This window comes from Drosophila nasuta, chromosome 3 (assembly GCF_023558535.2).
Source record: "Drosophila nasuta strain 15112-1781.00 chromosome 3, ASM2355853v1, whole genome shotgun sequence".
In the NCBI taxonomy this organism is placed as follows: domain Eukaryota; kingdom Metazoa; phylum Arthropoda; class Insecta; order Diptera; family Drosophilidae; genus Drosophila; species Drosophila nasuta.
The window spans coordinates 34,630,430-34,652,255 of NC_083457.1; the positions used below are offsets into that span (position 1 = coordinate 34,630,430).

The following is a 21,826-nucleotide window of genomic DNA, read 5'->3' on the forward strand; positions in this document are numbered from 1 at the left end:
AAAAGAAACAAACAATCGAGTAACAAAGGCAACCGCAAGGTTAACACAACTCGACAACTAATTGTACAGGTTCCATTTGCATTTTGAATATTTTTTCTTCGTCTTCTACGCTATGCAGCACAAACAATAACCTTATCGAATGATGGCATCCCCCTCAAGCACAGTTAATTACAATAATTGCGACGGGGAGAAAGAAGTACATACAATTGTTCCATGTTAATGCCACTAAAAGTATCTCTCTTTGATCCATTTTGAGTTTTCCCCGTCGCCATTTTTCAAATTCAACTTTGAACCATAGTGCAGCAGCTAACAACAACAATGGCACCTTGGGCTCTTGACACCGTTGCCAGATCAGCAAGACAAAAAAACAAGACGACCACAAAATTCACATCATTCAAATTGAAATGCAATTGGCAATTGAATTTTCACTTCTTTTTGCGGTGCAACATCCAAATTCAACACTTATTTAAACTGGCAATTTCCTTCAGCGCTTAAGCTGTGTTTAGCTGAGCGATAAGTTTTAAATGAAAATTGTTAGTTCTAATGATCGATACAATTATCGATAAATGCGATTAGTCTGTCTAGACTATATAGGCGGCTTTCGCTTGTCAATCATAATAGCTTTGTTATAAATAATTTGCATAATTGCCAGCCGTTTGGCAAGCAGGTGGGGCTGAGAGGGTGAGGTGTATATTTTTTTAGATCAAGGTTTGCGGTGACATTGAAAATTGCATGCAAAGTTTAATCGATAAATGTGAGAAACCTTCAACAGTCAACAAAGAACACGCCAGAGCAGCGATAAAAAGGCCACAAATAAAGAGCATTTATTTAAATATACATATATCATTATAAAAACAATGCAAATTGGTTTGAAGAGAGTTTGCTTTATCTTATCGGCTGAACCGAAATGCGGAAAATGCGCTACAAACACGTAGCGCAATTGCACAAATTAAAGAGACAGCAATAAATATGAGAAGTCAACGCAGCAGAAAAGCAACTGCGAATAAATTGGAACTGTAAATGAAAAGCTTTTGATAAAAATTACCGGCAATTTGCATAAAATGCGACGACGAAGCCGCCAAAAAAATAAACCACAAAAATTGCTGCAGTTGTCTTGCAGCTAAAGAGGGCGACGCTCGGTTCGCGCCTTAACAATTGCAATTGCAGCAGAAAGCAAAGAAAACTGCAGTCAGACAGACAATGGAAAACTTTAATAAGAAGAAAATGAAAAATACAATAAGAAAAAGAAAAAAACAAACTGCAAACTGGCGGCGGCTGCACTGACAGTTTGCTGGCCAAATAAAACAAAACAAAAATGGAAAGAAAGAGACAGACATCGAGAGAGGGAATAAAAATAAAATTATTGTACATACATACTTTCTCTGTTTCTATTTCACGCTCAATGAAATGTGTTGATGATGGCTGTAAGCGCTGGCTGCGGTGGCGGCTTTAAAAATCCGCTAACAACAGCGGAAGTTGGCATCAGCTCAGCCGCAGAAATGAGTTCACAACCAAACGAGCGAGCGTACATTTGTGAATTGTTTGTTCAAATTAAATGAAATACACATACACAACATATGTTTGCATGTAGTTTGTATAATATACGCAATAACGAATGAGATGAGCTCTCGCCGCTAGTTGGCCAGTTTTGTTTTCGACTTAATTTTATTACGTATATTTTTCAAATTTCTTAGATACAGTCGCAGCTAATTGCAATTGCATGATCAACAAAAGCAAGCGGCGGCAGTTGTAATTTGCTTAAGCGGCACACACGCATGCGCGGGGTGATTTGTCAGTTGTATCGCAGCATCCCGCTTTGCTATGCTATCGATACAACATTGTATATCGGAACATGTGAATCGACCCTCGCACATATGTATTTATGTTAGTTATTGCTTTTCGCTTTGTTGTTTTGTATTCAAATGCGACGTAACATGACCCACTTTTGTGTGGTGCGAGTGCTTATTTGGTTTTGCAAAGAAAATTATAAATATTTGTATTTCTGCAGCACACAAATTGCATGCGTCTAGGGGCAGGAAATGCTCAAATGCAATTGACACAAATGCCGCAAGCCCTGCACTGCGCTGAGTCATCATCAATGTAAATTTGTCGCTTCTGTGCTAAAACAAAAGAAGGGCAGCAGCAACAAGTGGGTGCTTCAAATGCAGTCGATAAATCTAGCGCAGCGATAACAGACATACTAAGAGCGATTACTTGCCAAATGTAACAAGACACGTTGCCAAATCGATTGCTAATTAGTTTTGCGTGACGTCACAAAATCATCAGCAGCATGACGAACGCTTTGTGGAAGTTTTTATTTTTTGTTAGGTGTTGAAAGAGTCTACAAAGCAACTGCATTCGATAATTGCTGTAAATAATTAACTAAATTGCACACTGCTTGCAAGAATCGTGTCTCTCAGCCACAGAGGCAGCAATGGAGGGAGGCGGTGCGAAGCTCTTCGAATGTCAAATACTTGCAATTACCCAAGCAGTCTATTAATAAACACTTTGTATGGCTCAAAGCAAAGCTGCGCCGAAACAAACCGGACCGGCAATGAGTCAGAGGCGTGAGCTCAGCTTTTAGTGTGGCATGAGTCAATGGCCATGTAAAAATCATCGACAACATTTTGCCGAGTGATGCGTATTAAATGTGCAAACATTTCCCCTGGGCCGAGCTAAGCTAAGCTGAACTCCGCAATAAATCAGCTGCAGTCGGATGCACAGACAGCGTTGCCCATCTGCAAACAAGTTGCGTATGCGCAAGTGTGGCCGCATTGCCAACTTTCAGTTTCAGTTTGAGTTTGGCATTTTTTCGACAAGTTTCGCTTTTGTTTCGACCACCGACGCTGACGCTGCATGCTTTTCCCTCGCTCGCTCGGCCAATTAAATTGCATTTCATTTTAATTATTTGCAGAAAAGCGCTGGCATATCGCACTGCCCGCAGAAATTTCACACATAATAGCAAATTGCACTTTGCATTTTATTGGCATGGAAAAGCATTATGCAAATTAGTCGTAACTAAGCGTCTAATAATAGCGATGTGTGTGTTTGTTGTTTTGGGCCATTTTGAGCTCATTTAAATGATAGCTAATTGCAACTGAGTCCGATTAATGGCCGCTCTCCGGTAAACGGATAAACGGGAAGTCTTGTGAAAGATGCCATTTATGTTAGCTTATGCATGTAAAAGTGTTGAAAGTGTTTCGTTTTGTTTGAGAAATGCAACAATTATTAATAATGAAGCTAGTTTTCATATTGCTCTGCATAATTAAGTCATTAACTAATAAGAAATATGTATGCCTAATTGACATGTTCTTGCCTGATTTCACTCGACTTTCGATATCAATTACAATCGATAACAAGCAACAAACGTGCAATGATGAGATTTGTAAGATTTGCAACGCAGAAAACTCAATTGACCTTATTTCGTACAAAATAATTCATTCATTCGTTCGTTGCGGCCATGACCCGTCTTCACCGCATGCGTTGAACAAAAAACAAAATATAAACCCATGAAAAATAATACAACAATGCGACATGCTAATTTTCCTACAATTGCCAAAGTTTGTTTATGCGCTTTAAGGTCACGTCGCGCTCTAGTCGCAATTCCTACTCGACTCGATTGTGGGCTGCTGGCAGGGAAGTGGAGGGGGCGTGGCTTCTACAGTTGACTGCCCAACTTGCAGGCCCTTTGGACAAAGCAATGCCAAAAAGAAGCAGCCATAATAATAGCCATCATAATAATGGCATATAATACACTTCATTGTCGTAGTTATTGTTGTTGCTATTGTTGTAGACGATCAAATGGGTCTAGAGGATGGCTGGGTCTTGAGGTTTTGGCCTTGCAAGAGCCAAGAGCCAAAACAGTGTCAGCAGCTTTGTGCAAAAGGCATTGCAACAAAAGTCGAAGATGAAGATGATGAAGAAATCAAATAGAAGAGTCATCGATATGTTTTGTTCGATTCCATTAGCATTCATTGAAGATGAATCGAAATTTTCTTGTTTCAAAATTCGATTAACATATGAGGAATCAGTTGATTTGCAGAAAATCTCCATATCATTAGCAATTCATGAATATGTCCTCGATTAGTGCCGCAGTACTTTACTCTTTCAATTATCATTGCTAATTTTGCAACATTTATTTAGAGTATTTCTCATTCGTTGCACTAAGTTAACCCAGTTATTTGCTCATTTCTGTAAAGGGCACAAAAGAAAAACTTGGAGCTTAAACAAAACGCCTAAATTTTATACACTCATTGCACTTAATTTTACATTTCATATTTATTTTGGCATTGACAATTTCAGTTGTTGGGTTGTTCGCCGTTTATTCCCATTGTTAAAGAAATTGTGAAAAAAGTGAACGAAATTGAGCAAGCTAATTTTCATTGCGGCGTTTTTGCGGCACTTAAATTTAATGTAAAATGCAATCAAAGAGGGAGAAACAGTTTATTAAAACTAGCTCAAAAGCGAGTGAGGCCTTTTTTGGTGTACTTTTGAATGGCGCAATTTATCGCGACAACAAAAGAGACAAACAAGAGAGTTCGTTTTGTTGACGCAAGATGTTATACACTATAAAAATGTAGTTGGAAATTATTGATGAGGGTTTGTAAACGGTTTAAAACCAATTCTGTGTCTACCATTTGTGTGATATCTCGATGAAATTAGTTTGTGAGCTGTATTTAACAAACTTATTTGTATTCTGAAAGTTTCATAACGATAGCACAAAAAATAAAGCAAAGAAATGAGCTCATTTCAGCTGCAAAAGATAAGAATACTTGCAGTTTTGCTAATCTATTAAAACATTGACACTGCAAACTACTTAATTTATGAGCGGGGTTAATGATAACGTAATATTAAATAATATTTTAATGATAGTATTTTCTATATTAGATATATAATTAAGTTCGCCCAGCTGCAGTAAATGTGAACAGCTGCAGCTGAAGAAAACTAAATTGTAAATTTTGAAGTGAAAACCTTTAAAGTTAACCGAGTTCATTAAGCTCGCTGAGCTGTTCATTTGGTTATTTAAGGGATTTTAATATTTTGCGCTTTGAAGAGGGCATTATAATAAATGCACTTCGGTAATTATGATAAATGTGTGTGATTCGTTGGCAACTTTATATAGGTCTACGTATACTTAATATTTTGTTCCCCCCATGATTCATCTGATAATTGCAAAAAAAGTACGAACATGTCTCTTATCTTATCGAGACGAACGAACGGAAAGAGCAGAAATAAATCAGACCTCATTCATATCACAGTTTTGATAAGCAGCCAAAAACAAGCAAACAATTTCGGGCCAATTTGCAGTGTTCGTTCGTCGCGTGAAAATGCAATAAAAAAAAGTAGTAATCAAAATTGGAGTGCGGTCAGCGGGTCAAGTGGCAAGGGGGAAGTTGCCAAGTTCTAAATCAAGGTGTCTTTAATTAAAAACAAAGCCCCAAAGCACAGTCAAAATTATTAGGCCATAAATATGAGATGTTACGGCAAATTGTAACGCCCACTGCGCATGCGCACAGCTCTGCGACGATGCTTGAGTAGCAAAAGGGGCGGGGTGGAGGCGTTGTCGGAGGCAGAAGTTTGTTTTTTTCGAGTTGCCACAGCAAGTTCCAGCGCATTCCCCGACATCTTTCACATGTCGCACTCGACACAAGTGCGTGGGCTCATGTCTCTCTAGTCAAGTCAACAAACCGCAAAAAGACGGGACAGATGGAGAGACAGACCTCAGAAAGAAAGATGAAAAGATACAAAGAGAGTTACCAAGAGGCAGTTGGGTTGATGAGGTAGCTGCGACTTTCAAGTAACTTCTAAAATTAGTCACCTTTGAAGCTTACGAAGGCTGCGGCCCAAGCGAGTTCAGCACAATAAAGCACCAAATACCACAATTAAAGTTGAAAGACTCTATGAAGAAAGACACTTTGCCAAAATAGACTGAACTTGATGTGTACCTCTATAATAATCACTTTAGGAATTCTTTTGATAATGCTCAAATAATTGTTTTGTTTGGGGTACGAATGACATGAGTGTTTTATTTTTATTTTTTGTCAAAAATATCTTTGTCACTTCGCTGAACTAGTTTCGTTTCGATCATTTAATTGCTATCAATTTTATAGATAAAAGTTGGTTCTGTAGGAAATTGGGAAATACACATAAAATAAATTGAATTTTAGGATAACATCTCCAAAAAATTCTTTTCTTTACGAATTCGAATTTAATTCTTAAATAACAAGAAAGAATCCTGAATATATAGACCTGCCAGATTTTACATTATTTCATACTTCAGTCACATAGCTTTAACGACAAGGTCTTTTACCATCCATGTGTGATTTTTCCAGTCTATGCTTAATTCTCACATGTTTTTCAGCAGGTGATTAAAAATTGCACAACTTAACAATAAAATGTTGTTTTGTCTTTAATTGTCTTCGCTTTGACTGCGGCTTTTCGCTCGCAATTCTTTTGTGTTCCTCAAAACAAAAAAAAATACAACTCAAACAAGAAAAATAAACAACTACCGAAAAAACAACAACAACTACAATTTAAACAGTTTTTTAATTGTGCATTGCAAAACATGATGAAACACTAAAAAATAATATTACACAAATTATGAAAAATTATCACTGTGTTAAAGCTGATGAACTTGCAGGAAAACCAACTGTTCAAATAATAATATTGATTATACAATGTCGATGAACAGACGAAAAAGTTCAACTTTTTGAGTGGATTGTTTTATTTTTAAAACGATTCGAGAGTTAATCAAAAATGTGGGGCAAAAATACCAAGTTAAACGAAAGTTTAAATAACAGAAGTGAAATATAGATTAATTTTAAAATGATATGAATTTCTGATCTTTAGATTTCCAAACTCATATCATTCATATGCAAATAAAAATACGTTGCTTTGTCAAATGCCGCACCTCAAAAAAAGAATTAGCAAGTTTATATTATTTTTATACATTTGACTTTTTCATGCTGTAATTTCACTTTCGCGACTTTTATTTAATAATATTTATAAATAATTTGTTTGCTTAAGACTTCCTCGTCATTAATCTTGAAGCAACTTGCTTGAAAACAAAGAACATACCATTAAGTAGAGTCAGGGTTATAAAACCCCTCCTAATTAGAGGGGGGTTGGATGAGCTCAGTTTAGCACAGCTCAAAGCTAAAAAAAAAACAATTCAAGAAATACTTGAAGAGGCAGATTATTTCGACTTGTGCCTGAAAACTGCAAGTTTCTTTGTTCAACTGAAGACAACAAAAATTTATGAGCTAATTATGTATGGGAAAACAATGTTTTATGTCTCTGCTAAGATGATTAATTTCGCGTTGTTTTGCCTTTTCGGTTTGTTTTTATCAACATAACTTGGCCAAATTGTTGGCCATTTGAATTGTGAGTTCCCCCCACTCAAACAATATTGATTTATCTCTGGCCGGAAAGCCGACAAAATTTTGTTAAAGCATTTTTGGGGAAATAGTTGTCTTAAATACTTTAAAGATATACAATTTAGAAACTATATTTGTAATAAAAATAATACGTTTACAAGAAATATAACGTTTATTTGAATAGTTTTGCATAAAATTGATTAGTTTTTCATAGTTTCAACAATCTTCAACATTGATTAGTGAAACAACGTTTTTAAATGAGTTTGTGTAAAACAAGAAAAATAATTTTATATTTAGATACTAGTATATTTGAAATAATAAAAAGTTATACGTTTACTACGAATACAAAAAACATTTGAGTTTAATATAATAATTATTATTTTTTTATATATTGTATAATCTTCAGCATTGAATAATGAATTTTAAATAAATCGCTTCTCTGAAGCATGAAACTTACTGGAGAACTTTTCTTAATGAGGATTTCTGAATTAAGATATGAATATTTGTTATATATGCAGCCACTAAAGAAATATTAAAAAGAGATCAATCCTCAGTGACTGAAAAAACACCGTTAAGATTTCCCATAGCTCTAGACACCCTGGTTGAATAATTACTGTACTCTGCCGTTAAGGTAAATACAAACAGTGTCTTTATAGAGAGCTCTTACGGCTCTAGGCTTATTCAACAACGCCTTCCCGACAGGTTAAGTTTATAGCCAACAACACTCTTGGTATCATTTACCACTATTCCACCATATGGAGGTTGTTAACTTGAATAATGCCAGCTAACTCCTGACTTAACAACATGAAAATGTGTGGCAATCTGTCCATAACTTAGGCGCACATTATCCAACAAACAATCACCAGGTACTTTGCCACCTTTTATCCAGTTGCAAGTAATTGCAGAGGAGTCCCATGCAAAACGACAACAAAGTGACAATCGACTTAGTTCTCAGGCTATGCTAAATGTTTTCCTTTCGCCATAAACAAGAAAACAATAAAAATAAAAAAAAAACGCTCCCTATATGTCTCTATATATTTCTCCAAGTGCCTTGTGGGGGAGAAAACATTTACGCAAACGGCAAAACAATAGTAAAAGAGTGCTAATTACAAGACGGCGATAAAGAGAGCAAGATAGAGAAAGAGGGAGAGCGAGAGAGAAACAGCCAGTTAAAGTACAGTCTTAGCGCAATTGCAACGCTTAAACAATGGAAAAGAAGAAGCAAAACAAATCCAACGAAAAACAACAACAACAAAAAAGAGGCTAAAAAACACTTTGCCAAATGCGCAAAAATAATGCCGTTTAGCCAAAAAGCCGTTACATAATTTCGCAACGAACTAACTTGCATTATATGTTGGTAGTACTATCTAGGCGACTCTATCACATCGAAGTCTTTTAAACAATTTCGAATGCAACTCTGCATACCCTGTAAACATAGGGCAAAGAAGAGTATGCTGAGATTGTTGCAAATAATTTCACGTAATAACTATTATTACGTATTTTTTAATTAGCATACTGGGAATACATTATAATTCCTAAACAGAAGCATCTGCGTGTATTAAAATCGTAAATCAACTCTCGCAATAATGAAAGCTAAAATACTGCAATTAAATCGAATGAAATCTTATTTACATGAAGTAAGTTTATAGTAATTATTCGAGTACTCAGGGCTTTTGCTAGTCAATTAAGTGTAACAAAAGTCAGTTTTTAAATTCTACGCAGAAATAATCACTTCTAAGGTACCTATAATTATGCTTAAATATATATCCACGCACACACAGGGCATATTGAAGTCTGGTACTCTTTGATTAAGAGCTTATTTCTATTTCTACTTCTCTGCGCAGTCGCGCATGCGCAGCAGAGCATCGAAGTAGCTCTGTCTCACTCACTCGCACTCGCCCTCGCAATTGGCAATTGATGTTGCCATCTCAGTCGCTGACTCACGCGAAATGGGTCAAATTTGTAGTTTAACTAATTTTATTGAATTGTGCAATGCTCAGTCAATTTGAACTTGCCCACAAGGCATTGCTTTAGCATCTTTTTCTTTTGTTCATTTCTTGTTTTCCATTTCAACAGAAATCTTTAATGTTGATCAGTCTTGTTAATTGGGCATCAAATTGGTATTTAATTGTTGTTATTTCGCCGTGACCTTGTGCTTTATTCAGTGCTCTTGCTGTGGATGAGTTATTGTTAGACCAACTAACTTCAATTTTAGTGCTTAACACAAATCTTAATTGGTTGCCTGTGGAAACATTTTCTTTTAAAGAGCTTTTCTATAATGATTTGTTATTAAACTAAACTCTTTAGAAAGCTTAGAAAACACATTAAGTGAATTCTTCTAGTATTAAATATAATGAAAATTTAATTAGTGTAATAAAAATCAGTTGTTAAATTAAAGCAACCACATTTCTTGAGCTACATCTCTGACACTTTTGGGTCATACTTTAACCCCCAAACAATTTGACCATATTCACATGAATATTATACATAAATATGTTGATCTATGCGCGATAACAGAATCCAGACAGCTTTGTAATTAACCAATATCTATGGTTATAGTTAAGCCATTCGAATTCGAACTGAAAAAAGGCAAAGCGCGCTGTGATTTTGTTGGTGGAACGCTTGAGGGGTGCATAAATTACAGTCATTGGCACTGGGAGTTGAGGGGCAACAAGCCCAAATTAAATTAAACACGCCAAAAGTACTGACAAAAGACTTGAGCGCGTTTCCTCCTCTGCCTCCTCTTCCATCAGTTTATACCCCTCGCTATCGACTGGTCGCAGTTGCCACCGACTCTCAGACACATTGTTTAGGCCACTTTGGCTGACACTCAAATTTGCTATCAGATTTTGCGTGAGGCAAGGCAAAAGTTTTAGCAATTCAGCTCAGGGTATTTATATGTGTATTTATGCTTGTTTCCTTTATACCCTGTAAACTATTACGAGTGAGAGGGTATGATGTTAATCCAAGTAATGAAATATTGGTTATTAACTAGAATATAATTATTTTTAAAGTATCAAAATTTTAGAAACAAATATGAAAATAACCAAAATTTTATTTGTAATTTCTTTTGATATATACTAAAATTTAAAGAATATAGGAAGGTTTGGCCTAAAAGTCTTAATTGCTCCTGCTTATCTGATTGCAATAAGGAATTGTACTCGTTATTTCATTTTTAATATATTTTGTTATATACTTAAAGCTTAAGAATATACAAAAATAAAGCCTTCTTGAAACTTTGTTTTATATGTTTTCTGACGAGTTTTAAAATGTAGTTATTGTTGATCTCATAATAGATATCTTTACTATATTTTTAGCTACAGGGTAACCTGTAGTCATAACCATAGCTTTCAAAAAAATAAGTTTTTTTTTTCGCCTTAGGGTATCGTATTTTGTGAAATCGTCTATTATTGTCATCATGCTAACGTTCGATTGGCATACTCATATATGAATATTTGCCATAATACATATATAAATATAAATGTAAATATATATGTACATATGCACATGTATTTTGGCTTTTGAATTTGCCAATTGGTTGGCAGTTTGAGTTGTTCGCTGGGCTCGTTGTTGTCTCTTAGTCACAATTCAAATATTTTTATTATTGCAATGAAAGCTGGCCAATTAGCAGGCCCCAAACTCACACATACACACATTCATTGACTTGTGTAAGCTTCATGTACTTCTATTTATCTATGAGGAGTGTGTATTCGCTATACTATAACAATATCTTTAATTAGATGTCAATGAGTCAGTGGGTCTATAGCAAAGAAAAAAAAAAGGTTTGTGAGTGGGTTGTTTGGTTTGATAAGTCCACACTGATATGACATGATATGAAATGATATAATATGATATATTATGCGGTATCTACAGCAGAGTTATATTAGGGTGGGTTATTATTACTATCTTGAGTCAACATTAGATATTGATTTTCCGACCAAATAAATGGGAATTAAATGCCACCAAATGCACTCGGTTTCATTGATTTGAAAGCGAGCAATTCACTCAATTATTGATTGAAAAGTTGAGTCCAATTTAACGATGAGCATAAAAGATATTAAACGATAAAACTGGATTTTCAATTTAGTTTATATATTTCATTTAATTTGCTTCATTAAATGTCGAAAGTACATTCATAAATTGCAATAAGTAAAGGGTAAATTGCAAAAATAAATAAGAGTAAATGAGCTGGAAATCGTGCAGAAACTGCCAATAAAAACTGATATAAATTAGAAATTTGTGGTAAGAGTGGATAATTGAAAGGCTCATGGACATTGATTTGAGTTACACATGTGGAAAAGTTATTTAATCTTACTTAGTTGTTTTCATTATGAAGATAATGCTTCCTAATTAAGTTTAAAATGAAAATTAGATCTTCTCTCCCTGCTTCACACTTTTAACAACTATTCTCATAACTTTCAAATAGTTATTGACTGAATATGATGAAATATTAAACAAACAAATATTATACCTGTATCTTTAGATCAGTATTATTATTCAAAATTGCATGTGATTCTGACTTAATTTGTTATTCAAATTTATGGCTACACCTACTTAAACTGCGTATAATATGTGTGTGATGATATATATGCGCATTCTCATCGCATCATCATCATCTCATCTCGTGGCATATGATCAACAGTAATTGTATTGTTCCCAAGCCACGCTATGACATTAAATTTGGTTTCGAAAGTGAAAAGGCTTTCACCTTCAGCGATTCGTTATAAAAAAATATATTTTGAAAGAAAAATTAAATAAAATTATACACACACACATACAGAGGCCACTTATATGGGAGTCTCTGGCCATAACAATAAACAGAAGGTGGCAGTAGGTGGTGTCGCATTGTTGTGGTAGTCTTGGGAGTCGTTGGGAGTCAACAAGCTAGGCGCAATGTCAGTCATAAATTGCTCTTAGGCAGGTTTTACAAAATTCCCGACCCCACATTGCATGTTGGCTAATTACAGGCTGTCTCTGAATAAACAACAACAAACATCAACAACAACAGCGCTTTGATTGTAATTTGTACATCAATAAAACTTTGACAGTGCAAAGAGGATTCCACGAGCAAGAAGACAAGACAATTTGTTACCGTTTGCCAATGGCGCACAGGAGACAGACTCACATTATGTTATTATCCAAATTGAATCAATATCAAATGCGATTATTATTTAATTTATACCGGACATGCAGAGCAGCAGCATTCAATATTTCACTTCCTACAAGTTCATTAAATAACATGGAAATATGTAATTTGGTCGTCATTATCCATTCAGCTGCAGTTAGCTGATCATCAATCCAAGATGAAGGCCCATTCCGTTGATCGAAGATCTGTAATTTGATGAGCCACAAGCGGTGTGCAGACTCTGTGACAACTACAACGGGCCTCTCGTTGGGCTCTACTAACTGTAATACTTCATTTGGCAATGAAACAACTCAATGAATCAGGCGTGAAGTGCAAGAGACACATCAGAAAATTACGCATTTTGAGTGATTGATGAGTAATTAATATCAGGCTCATATAAAAAACTTGAAATTAGCGAGGTTTTTATTATTAAAAGTGATACAAGACAAATGAAACGTTGTATTTATATTTATTATGTTGGAACTGATACAGTAGTATTAACAGATTCTTAGGCTACAAAACTGTAGCGAAATATAGTAGCACGTCTTCCATATACATATAATGTTAGGTGTTGCATAAGTCCACGAAAACAAACCAGTAGATTAAATCTATTCAAGGTTTCCAATGAAAATCATAAAAACAAAGGTGCTAACAAATAAGGTAACTTGGGACGTGATTTGATTTTAAATTTGGCAAATTTTAAAAATTCAATTTATTGAACAAAAAAGACATTCAAGTCGTTCCAACATTTGTTTTGCGATGGGACTTGAAATGAAGTACACAGTCATTCAATACTTAGCGTTTGTAAACTTTACAAATTATTAAATATTCGCACTACTGATGTACAATAATAGTAATTCTTTATATTAACTATTTAGTTGAATTTAAACTAAAAATAAATCTTAGTGCTCTATTGATATCCAAAAAAAGACTATACGTCATCACTAATTATCTGCGTTTCTCAACACTAGAACACCAATTATAAAGCTCACATAATAATCACCGATTCCGCTACTATTGCGAGTGGCGAGTTCAAAACCCTCTTAAAACAGTTTTCAATGCGGCAATGCAAGATCCATAGTTTTATTTACATAAAGCTCATTAGCAGCACATGTGGCAAGCATTTAAAAAGCAAAAGGGGCCCTGCAAACAATACGGAAAATCCGCATTAAAAACTCGAGTTTCCCTTGTGACACACTAAACAAAAAACACAGCCAACAGCGCACAACAAGGAAAGTAATTTGCAATAGGCGACGACGACGATGAATCCAACAGTCACCATGACATTTGCAGACCCATACAAGAGGGGAAGAGAGACCAAAAACAATAGAAAGAAATGCCATTACTGGGCAAGCGGTAAGTGGAAAATGGTAAATGGGCTGACCATACCAGGCCCAGTACCTAGTACCCAGTTCCAGTCCCTCTCTCTCTCTGTAATGTGTGTAGTATTATAATCATAGCAACTATGTTGTGCGACCTTAATTCGCAGAAGGTACTACGGAACCCAAAAAATAACTATTAACCAGGTTACGTATACCACAGAAAGAGGGGGGGGGAACTCTCCCCAAGTCATAAAACTGCCCGCACCACGTACAAAATAATTTACAAAGAACTCAGAGCGAAGTCAAGTTGAGTCAAGTCTAGGAATGTGGCAAATTTGAGGGCTTTGTGAGATGAAAGGTAAATGAGCTTTAATGCGAGAAGATTCACTCTCTGCATGTGAATCAGCAGTGTTAAAGAATCAACAGCAAAATAAATCTGCATACGCACACACTTACAAATACAAATATATATAAATAAAATAAAATTTAAACATTTATTAAACTGGTTTTCAACAATTGGGGACGGCTGGACGAGCTCAACACTCATGCAAATGAGTTAATTTTGAAATTTTTTTGCAGCTCTTTTTCTTTTTTTTGGTATTTTGATTGTTTTGGTTTTTATTTTCTTTTCTTTGTTGTTTTTGTTTTAGCGAATACGTCGATAAATCGTCGGACATCGACGATGTGTTGATGACTTCACCCCAACAAGTTCGCATTGCGTATGTGAGCCAAGCTTTTGTGGATTTTGTTTGCATCGCATTGAAAGTAAGTTAATATATTTTTAAATATAATTATTATTAGATTATCTAATCGGAGCATTGATCAGTTATGCGTGCCTTTGAGTGACTTGCGTGTAACTACAATGTCCACTTGCGTGTGATTGTTGTTAGTTGTGTGGGTTGGGCTTTGTTCACACGATCTGAACGATTCGTTCTTAAGCGTTGGAGCACAACTGGAGATCTGATTGCTTTATATGGCCAGCAAGAGAGTGAGTCAGTTTTTTGTTGGGTGGGCGAAATGCGGAAAACACAATTAAATGGCATGAAAATGTATTTTTAAATTAGGCAACTCTAAAATGTCGACTTCACCAAGCACATTTCGATAGGCTTCGTTGACCAGTCAAGTTATCGATAAATAGCGTTGCCAACTGTCTTAAAGTGTGAAATTGAGCTGCCGCATCTTGCCAACTTAAGCTGAAAAGCGTTTCTAGGCAATAATTATTTTTAATGGGCAACTGTAAAATGTTAATTTGAACTTTGGGCGACGTTACTAACTGTCTTTGAGTAATTTCTGCATATTTAAATCCCAGCAAGATATCTGTTAATTATTTTGAATGATGGTTTTTCACTTTGCTGCTAAAAGCATCCTGTTGCAATCAAGACTAATCAAACAGCACTTAAATGGCATTTATAAAAGTTCTTTGCAAAGTAATTGATCAAAGAACTAATTATAGTCAATGGAAAATGCCATTCCAGTCAGCGGGCACTTTAATAAATTAGAAGAGAAAAATACAAAAACTGGTTACTAAATCGGCAAGCTGAAACAACTTATTAAAGCAGATAGACGGACATAACATAGCACATAATACTTTCGAAAAGGCCAGGGGTAACGACAACACAACAACTTGTGGTCTCACTATTTATATATGTGTATATTGAAAACATAAATACGCCTCCACAAAGCATTTAATACGATTTTTTATTTGGAGCGAGTGTTCCGAAAATGACAAACAAAACGCGTCATAAAATCGAGCGGTAAAGTGGTTCGACGGGGCGTATGAGTATTCTCAGATTTAACGCTTAACAATTGGCTGCAAATCGTGATTAACGAGAGCGAGAGCAATACTCAGACAAAAAGAGAGAGAGGGACTTGAGAAATCAGCTCAATTGATAGACGACGATTGTTCTCCGTTGAGAGCGAGTTTTAGTTAACAAATTGTTTAAATATAACTTGGCCAGCCACTTGGGCGTATAAACACGTTTTGCTAACAAAGGCAAAAGAGTTTTGTGTTCAACTGTGAACCAGATAACTTTCAATAAGCATGGAAGTTCTCACATTGAATACAGAAATTAACTTTGATTCCAGACTGGCGAATTTCAAAGTATGTAATAGCGACGAATGAGAAGCGTCTCTGTCGAACTGATTTACATAGTCGAAATTTGGCATACGCCATAAAATGTTATATGTATTACAAATGTTGACTAAAAATAAAAGACCAGCGCTCGTAAATTGGCACACACGCTTCACCAGACCGCAAAAAAAGGCGCGCTTGATGATGACTGGAGCAACGAACCAACCAACACCTACAACGACCAGTCCCAAGTCTAATTACGTCAGTCAGCCACAGCTCTATACACAAAACTACAATACAAAACCATACTATACTTATAGTATAGACTGGGCCTGGACATCAACTAAAATGACCAACAACAACAGCAATGGCGAATGGCATTGTGATTATGACGCATCAGCGAGCAGTCTGAATAAAACGCGTAGTAGCTACAAAATTAATTAGAGTCCACCATTTTTTGTATTTTTTGCATATGCCAAAAACACGCCAAAAAAAACCGCAACAACAAAAAAAACTCAAAACAAGCGAGCCTAAAGTCCAAACGTCACTTGCTAAATGATAATCCCACAACCTAGCCTAACTATAAGTATAGTCAAGGTGACAGAATGTGAGATTTATGCTATGTCCACATGCCACTAATTCTTCGTGTTCGGGAAAGAGAAAGGCCCGACTATGTAATACCTGTTAATGATATCTAAACATTACTATTTATATGGACAGTTGTAGCTCTCAAAGCCACTAAGATAGAAGTGTTAACAATGAGAGGCATACTGATGGTAGACATGTTAAGAAATTATATACACTATAAGGTCGAATATGTTCCTCCTTTGCCATCGAAAATATTCGGAGTATTTTGTGTTCACTCGCAACGCCCGAATGACAAATGGACCCACTCAACACTGCGCAGTTGACCTTTGCGGCTTGACCAATTTCATTTGGGCCAAGCGAATTGCTTTTTTGCTTTTTGGTTAATGGAAAGTGGAACATGGGAAACATACATACTGCTGTTTCGCTTTAAATTTGTAATGAGCCGAGCGTCCGATGGTAAATAGTTCACTAAGCCCGTCGTTTTCTTATAGGTTTTTAATAAGCATGCAATTGAACAATCGATCATCAAGAGGTCATCCTGCACAACATGGGAACTGCGTAGATATTTTTAACGATGTATCCTTGAACAATGTGTATCATGGAATTATGACAAAACTTTGGGTCAGTTCCCTAGAGAAAACCACACTATTTTCATTTCGTAAGCGTAGATGAAGTCATGCCACACTTTTAAATACAAATACAGAAAAAAAATTCGAGCCAGAACTTGGCATGACTAAACAAACACGTCAAGTACTCGAATAACCCGCTGAAACGCATCGAAGAGTCAAGTTCAACGAATTTTGTTCTGTCCTCCGTCTAGGTTACTGACACCTACAGGGCACTATACTTCCTATAGCCGAGAGTCACAGCCCACGAATTTCCGTCCCAACTCCATTTACATGACGAATTAACCAAAACAGAACCGAAAAAAACCCAAACAGAAAAGCCAATATTATTGATAAGAAATTATTGTACTCTAGCGGGTAAATGTCAACAGAACCCATAAAGAACATTGCCATTAGCCCAAGTATCGGGAGAGAAGGGACAAATGGTATATTGTGTAAGTAGTTGGAGTTCGAGTAATATGCTAATGAACGAACGGCCACGAACTTGAGCCGGGTGCTTGTAATGCCTTGAACCACAACACATTTCGACTGATATCTAAGCATTAGGTCTGCCGTATTATCTATAGGAAATTGTCTATTGTCGTTGTGTGTATGTGTGCGTGTATGTGAACAGGTGCAGGCGCTGACAACACCCACTGTGGTTCAAGGTCGCGACGCACAGACATTTGCTAGTGGAAACAAACAAGACTTGCTCGCATTATTATTTTACTTTGTGTCTTTGACTGTCGACTGCTGACGTTATCAGGCAGCTTAGCGCGTGTTCACCTGATAATGGCAAGAACTAAATAACGGTTCAGCTGCAACCGTTCCTGGCTGGCATGCAACAAATGCAAAGTAAACGTGCACGAAAAAAATCGATAGCTCAACACAGATAATAACATACATATGCACTATATAAACCAACACATACATACATTTGTATAATATGTACATTTGTATGTAGTTTCGAATGTTTACTGCGCACTTTTTTTGTCATGAATTCCGTATGACATGACAGACAAACATTTCGTTGGCCATCCATTTGGGAGCTATGTATACATTATGTACTTTGGTGTGTGTAAATATTTAATGCATACCTAGGAGGAGTCCAGTGCAGTTGACAAAATGACTGCAGTTGGTCAGTTGGGCAGGTGAATAGTAGAAAATCAATATGCCGTAAATTATTCATGTCGATGGTTATATTAATCGCTGGGAGCAGAAGCCACGCGTCACTTATTATTTCACTTAAAAATCGATGTAAATGGAGTGTGAGTCAGCAGGCAGTTTTCAATGTGATCTGCTAAACATGAACTTGGCTGCAAGCCAGAACGATTAATTTTTTGCTTATGTTAAGCTGTAGCTATCGATATCAGCTGTTAACTTTAGTTACTAATCGTAGATAGAGGAAATGCAAATGACATACTGCAGTGAACGTATTATATGCAGTTGAGGTCATGATTATGAATAACAATATAAATGTAAAGTTTAAGATGAGTCAGTTGCAGGTAAATATTTCATAAACGTGCAAGGGCAAATGTAAACATAATAAGGACAACACTGAAATGTTATATAACATTATTATTAACAGGCGTATTCGATTCTTATTGGTGCGATCGAATGTAAGCCAGCTAATAAGGACTCACATGTTAAATAACATAGTTGTTAACAGTTAAGCTCGCTTAATTGCTATTGCTGCGATAAAATTGTAACTTACCTCAATTTTACCCGAATAGTCCTCAATTAGTTTCTCTTGCTGCTTCACCAGCTCTTCGTTTTTCTCGAGCAACGCTTTGCCGAGCTCAGCGGCTAACAGTATATCCGATTCCTTTTGCTGCAATTGAGCCCAGACATCCGGCTCGTTGTCGTTGCGTCGTGCCTCCATGGCGCTGATGTAATGTTCTAAATCAATTGAAGCGTCAATTAGTTGCGATTGTGAATGCGAATGCGAATTCGAATGCTGTTCGTAGTGTGGCAACGTTGACGATGACACTGTAGCAGATTCGTTAGTTGTTGTTGGTTGCTTGCTGATGCTGAATTGACGTGAACGTTTTGATTTGTTGTTGTTGCTGTTGTTGTTTTTGTTTGATATGGATGAGGCAATACCGGCAGCAGTTATAGGATTTGCTAGCTTTGGTCTATGCATGATCGTTAGCGGCAGGCAGGTTGTGATGATGGTATTATTATTATTATTATTATGTATTATTATTACAAACAACAGATAAACAAACAAAACGAATACACCACACACATAAACATAACACAAATGCGATACTTTTATTATTGCTTGTTATTTGCTGATGATCGACCGAACGATTAACGATTTACGATTAGCAGCGATTAGCGATTTATTTTAGTTAGCGGCGATTATTATTCGTTTGATTGCTGTTAGGTTTTCAGATGCAAGACAACGCGCTGTAGTCGCTGTTGCTGTTGTTGTTGCAGTTGCTGCTGTTGCTGTTGCTCTGGTTGCTGTTGATGCCGATTATATTGTTGCTTTGCCACGCCGCTGACAGATCCAAGCCACATGATGATATTTCCATAGGTGTCTGCTGCCTCAATAGCAGCTCAGCATGCGTTTTGTATGAGGCGACTTCAAACTGCAGTTGATTTTGGTTAAGTAAGTTTGGTAAGTACAATATAGCAATAATGAGAATTAGAGCCGAATTGGTAGTAGTAGTAGTTGTAATAGTAGTAGCATGCCATGTGGTAATATAATACAAGAGTTGCCCACAAAAGCGTGGGGCACGTAAACTGAGCTAAGCTTTACCCCAAAAGGAGCGCCGCTCACGTTGCACATTTACAAGCACGTTTTCGATTACCAGGCCAGAGAAGGGTTAATGCGTCAGAAGGGCGAGAGAGGGGAGGTGGAATTAAGACAGCATACTATATACACGGTGATGACATATAAATACTGTTTACTGCCGAGTTTAATGCAAAATGAACGCTTAGTAAAGCTGCATGCAATTAAGATGGCCCTGTGAAGGGTTAAGGTTTCAATGAGGGCTACAAATGGACGGTAATCCTATATTTGAATTCTTTAATTTACATTTTTCAATTAGTCAATTATTTAAATTCAGATAAATACTAATATTTTAATTGCAATGGAATGTTAAGCTAAAATTTGTAAATCATTTATAATATATTCAAATGGTTGCGGAATTTAAGCTCATTTCCTATGAAAACTATTACAATATTTAAGGTAAATAACTACGTGAGAAAATGTATAGCTATGTTATGCATGGGGATTACGTAGACTTGTAGTGGTGAGCAAAAATAAACGATATCTTAGCTCAGTTTACAGACAACTGGGGGTTAATGTAGCAAAGTTTTAGTATCTCAAACATAAAATGTATCGCATTCTGGGGTTAAAATAAGCACAAAATAAGCACACACACACGTCAATAGAGCAAAGGTATGGGGCTGGCCCTTGCAAGGGTTAAGAACCACTCGTTGTTTACTAACAATAACCACACTACGAATGTATGTATATATTTTTGCCTAGAAACCGAGTTTTGAACGCGCCAATTTTGGAACACACTGAAATTTCTAATTCATTTTATTTTTGAAGCGAAGCAACGAAGTTTCGTTTTAATTATAATATATAGAAAATTCATTTGGCAAGCACTTCACGCTTTACTGCATTTGGTGGCAGTAGCTTTTTTGTTGTTGTTGTTGTTTTTAGCCAATAAATGTATAATGCGCTTAACGCGTTCGTTTTTGGCCAACGTTAAATTGGTGTTGTTGTTTATTGTGCTTGGCTAGCAACAAATGCTCTGTTGAGTTGTTGTTTTTGTTGCTATTGCTGTTGTTGTTGTTGTTATTGGATATAGTCGAGCACTTCCGTTATTTGTGTCACAGTCACTATAGATTGGTATTATTGTTGGTATAAATTCGAAGGGTTCTCAGTTTGGCATTTTATTGACAAAACAACAAAACAAACGCGCGCTCAAATCGCAACGTATCTATGAGATACTTTCCACTTTCGCAACAAACCCGACTAACTAACTACACAACTATACACATATACATATATTGCATGTATTTATGTTTATATGTAAATAAAGAGACAGAAACCTCGGTCACGACGACGACAAGCCAAAAAGAACTTCCGATTCCGATGCCGATGCCGACGCGATGTTTGAACTTCGCTAGTTTTTTGGGTTTTTACTCAACTCTCTGTGAGTTATACGTATATGAATGAATGTTTGTGAGTATGTGTGAGCGTGTGTGTGTGTTGTGAGTGTGCGGGGCACACACAACGTCTGGCTGGCGCGAGTGTTCGGTATTAACTGAAACTGGCCAACAACGCTACAAAAATTGGCAAAACAAATGAGTAACCAAGCCAACTTGGTAACTTGGCAACAACAACTAAACAAACCGTCGAAGAGAGCGCGCTTTTAAGAGAGCGCGAACAGGGTTGTCGAGTACCGGTAAAGTGCAGCTGGATTGTGCTGCGGAAAGATAACACTGCTATTCAAGGCTGCTGATATGTGAGTGTATCTCACAAAAGTAGGTTGTGTGCTAATAGATAATAATGCGATATGAATGCAACGACTCTTTCATATTTATAGAGAGTAGCTGGGTATTTATAAGCTGTGAGTAATACCCAACAACTTAATTAAAAAAGATAAAGTTGATAAAAAATTCCGAAAGGTATTTTAGAATGATTAGGAAAGTGATTGATATTTGAACATCAAAATGTATTTCATTTTTTATTTAAAATTTAGTAGACAAAGCGA

The 21,826-nt window shown here is 36.3% G+C and overlaps 1 protein-coding gene across 2 annotated transcripts in view; it reads right to left on the minus strand.

Annotated features, from left to right (window-relative positions):
- Positions 1-21,378, minus strand: part of LOC132790174 (bicaudal D-related protein homolog) — a 23,884-nt gene extending 2,506 nt beyond the window's left edge. The window contains exons 1-2 of one of the 2 annotated variants that reach the window (XM_060798632.1): positions 21,162-21,378; positions 18,802-19,684 (exon numbers count right to left, since the gene is read on the minus strand). In XM_060798632.1, the coding sequence (XP_060654615.1) occupies positions 18,802-19,230 (429 nt within the window). In that variant the 5' untranslated portion in view covers positions 19,231-19,684; positions 21,162-21,378. The remainder of the gene's footprint in view (positions 1-18,801; positions 19,685-21,161) is intronic. The other variant, XM_060798633.1, reaches the window with a different exon arrangement.
- Between the last annotated feature and the right edge of the window lie 448 nt (positions 21,379-21,826).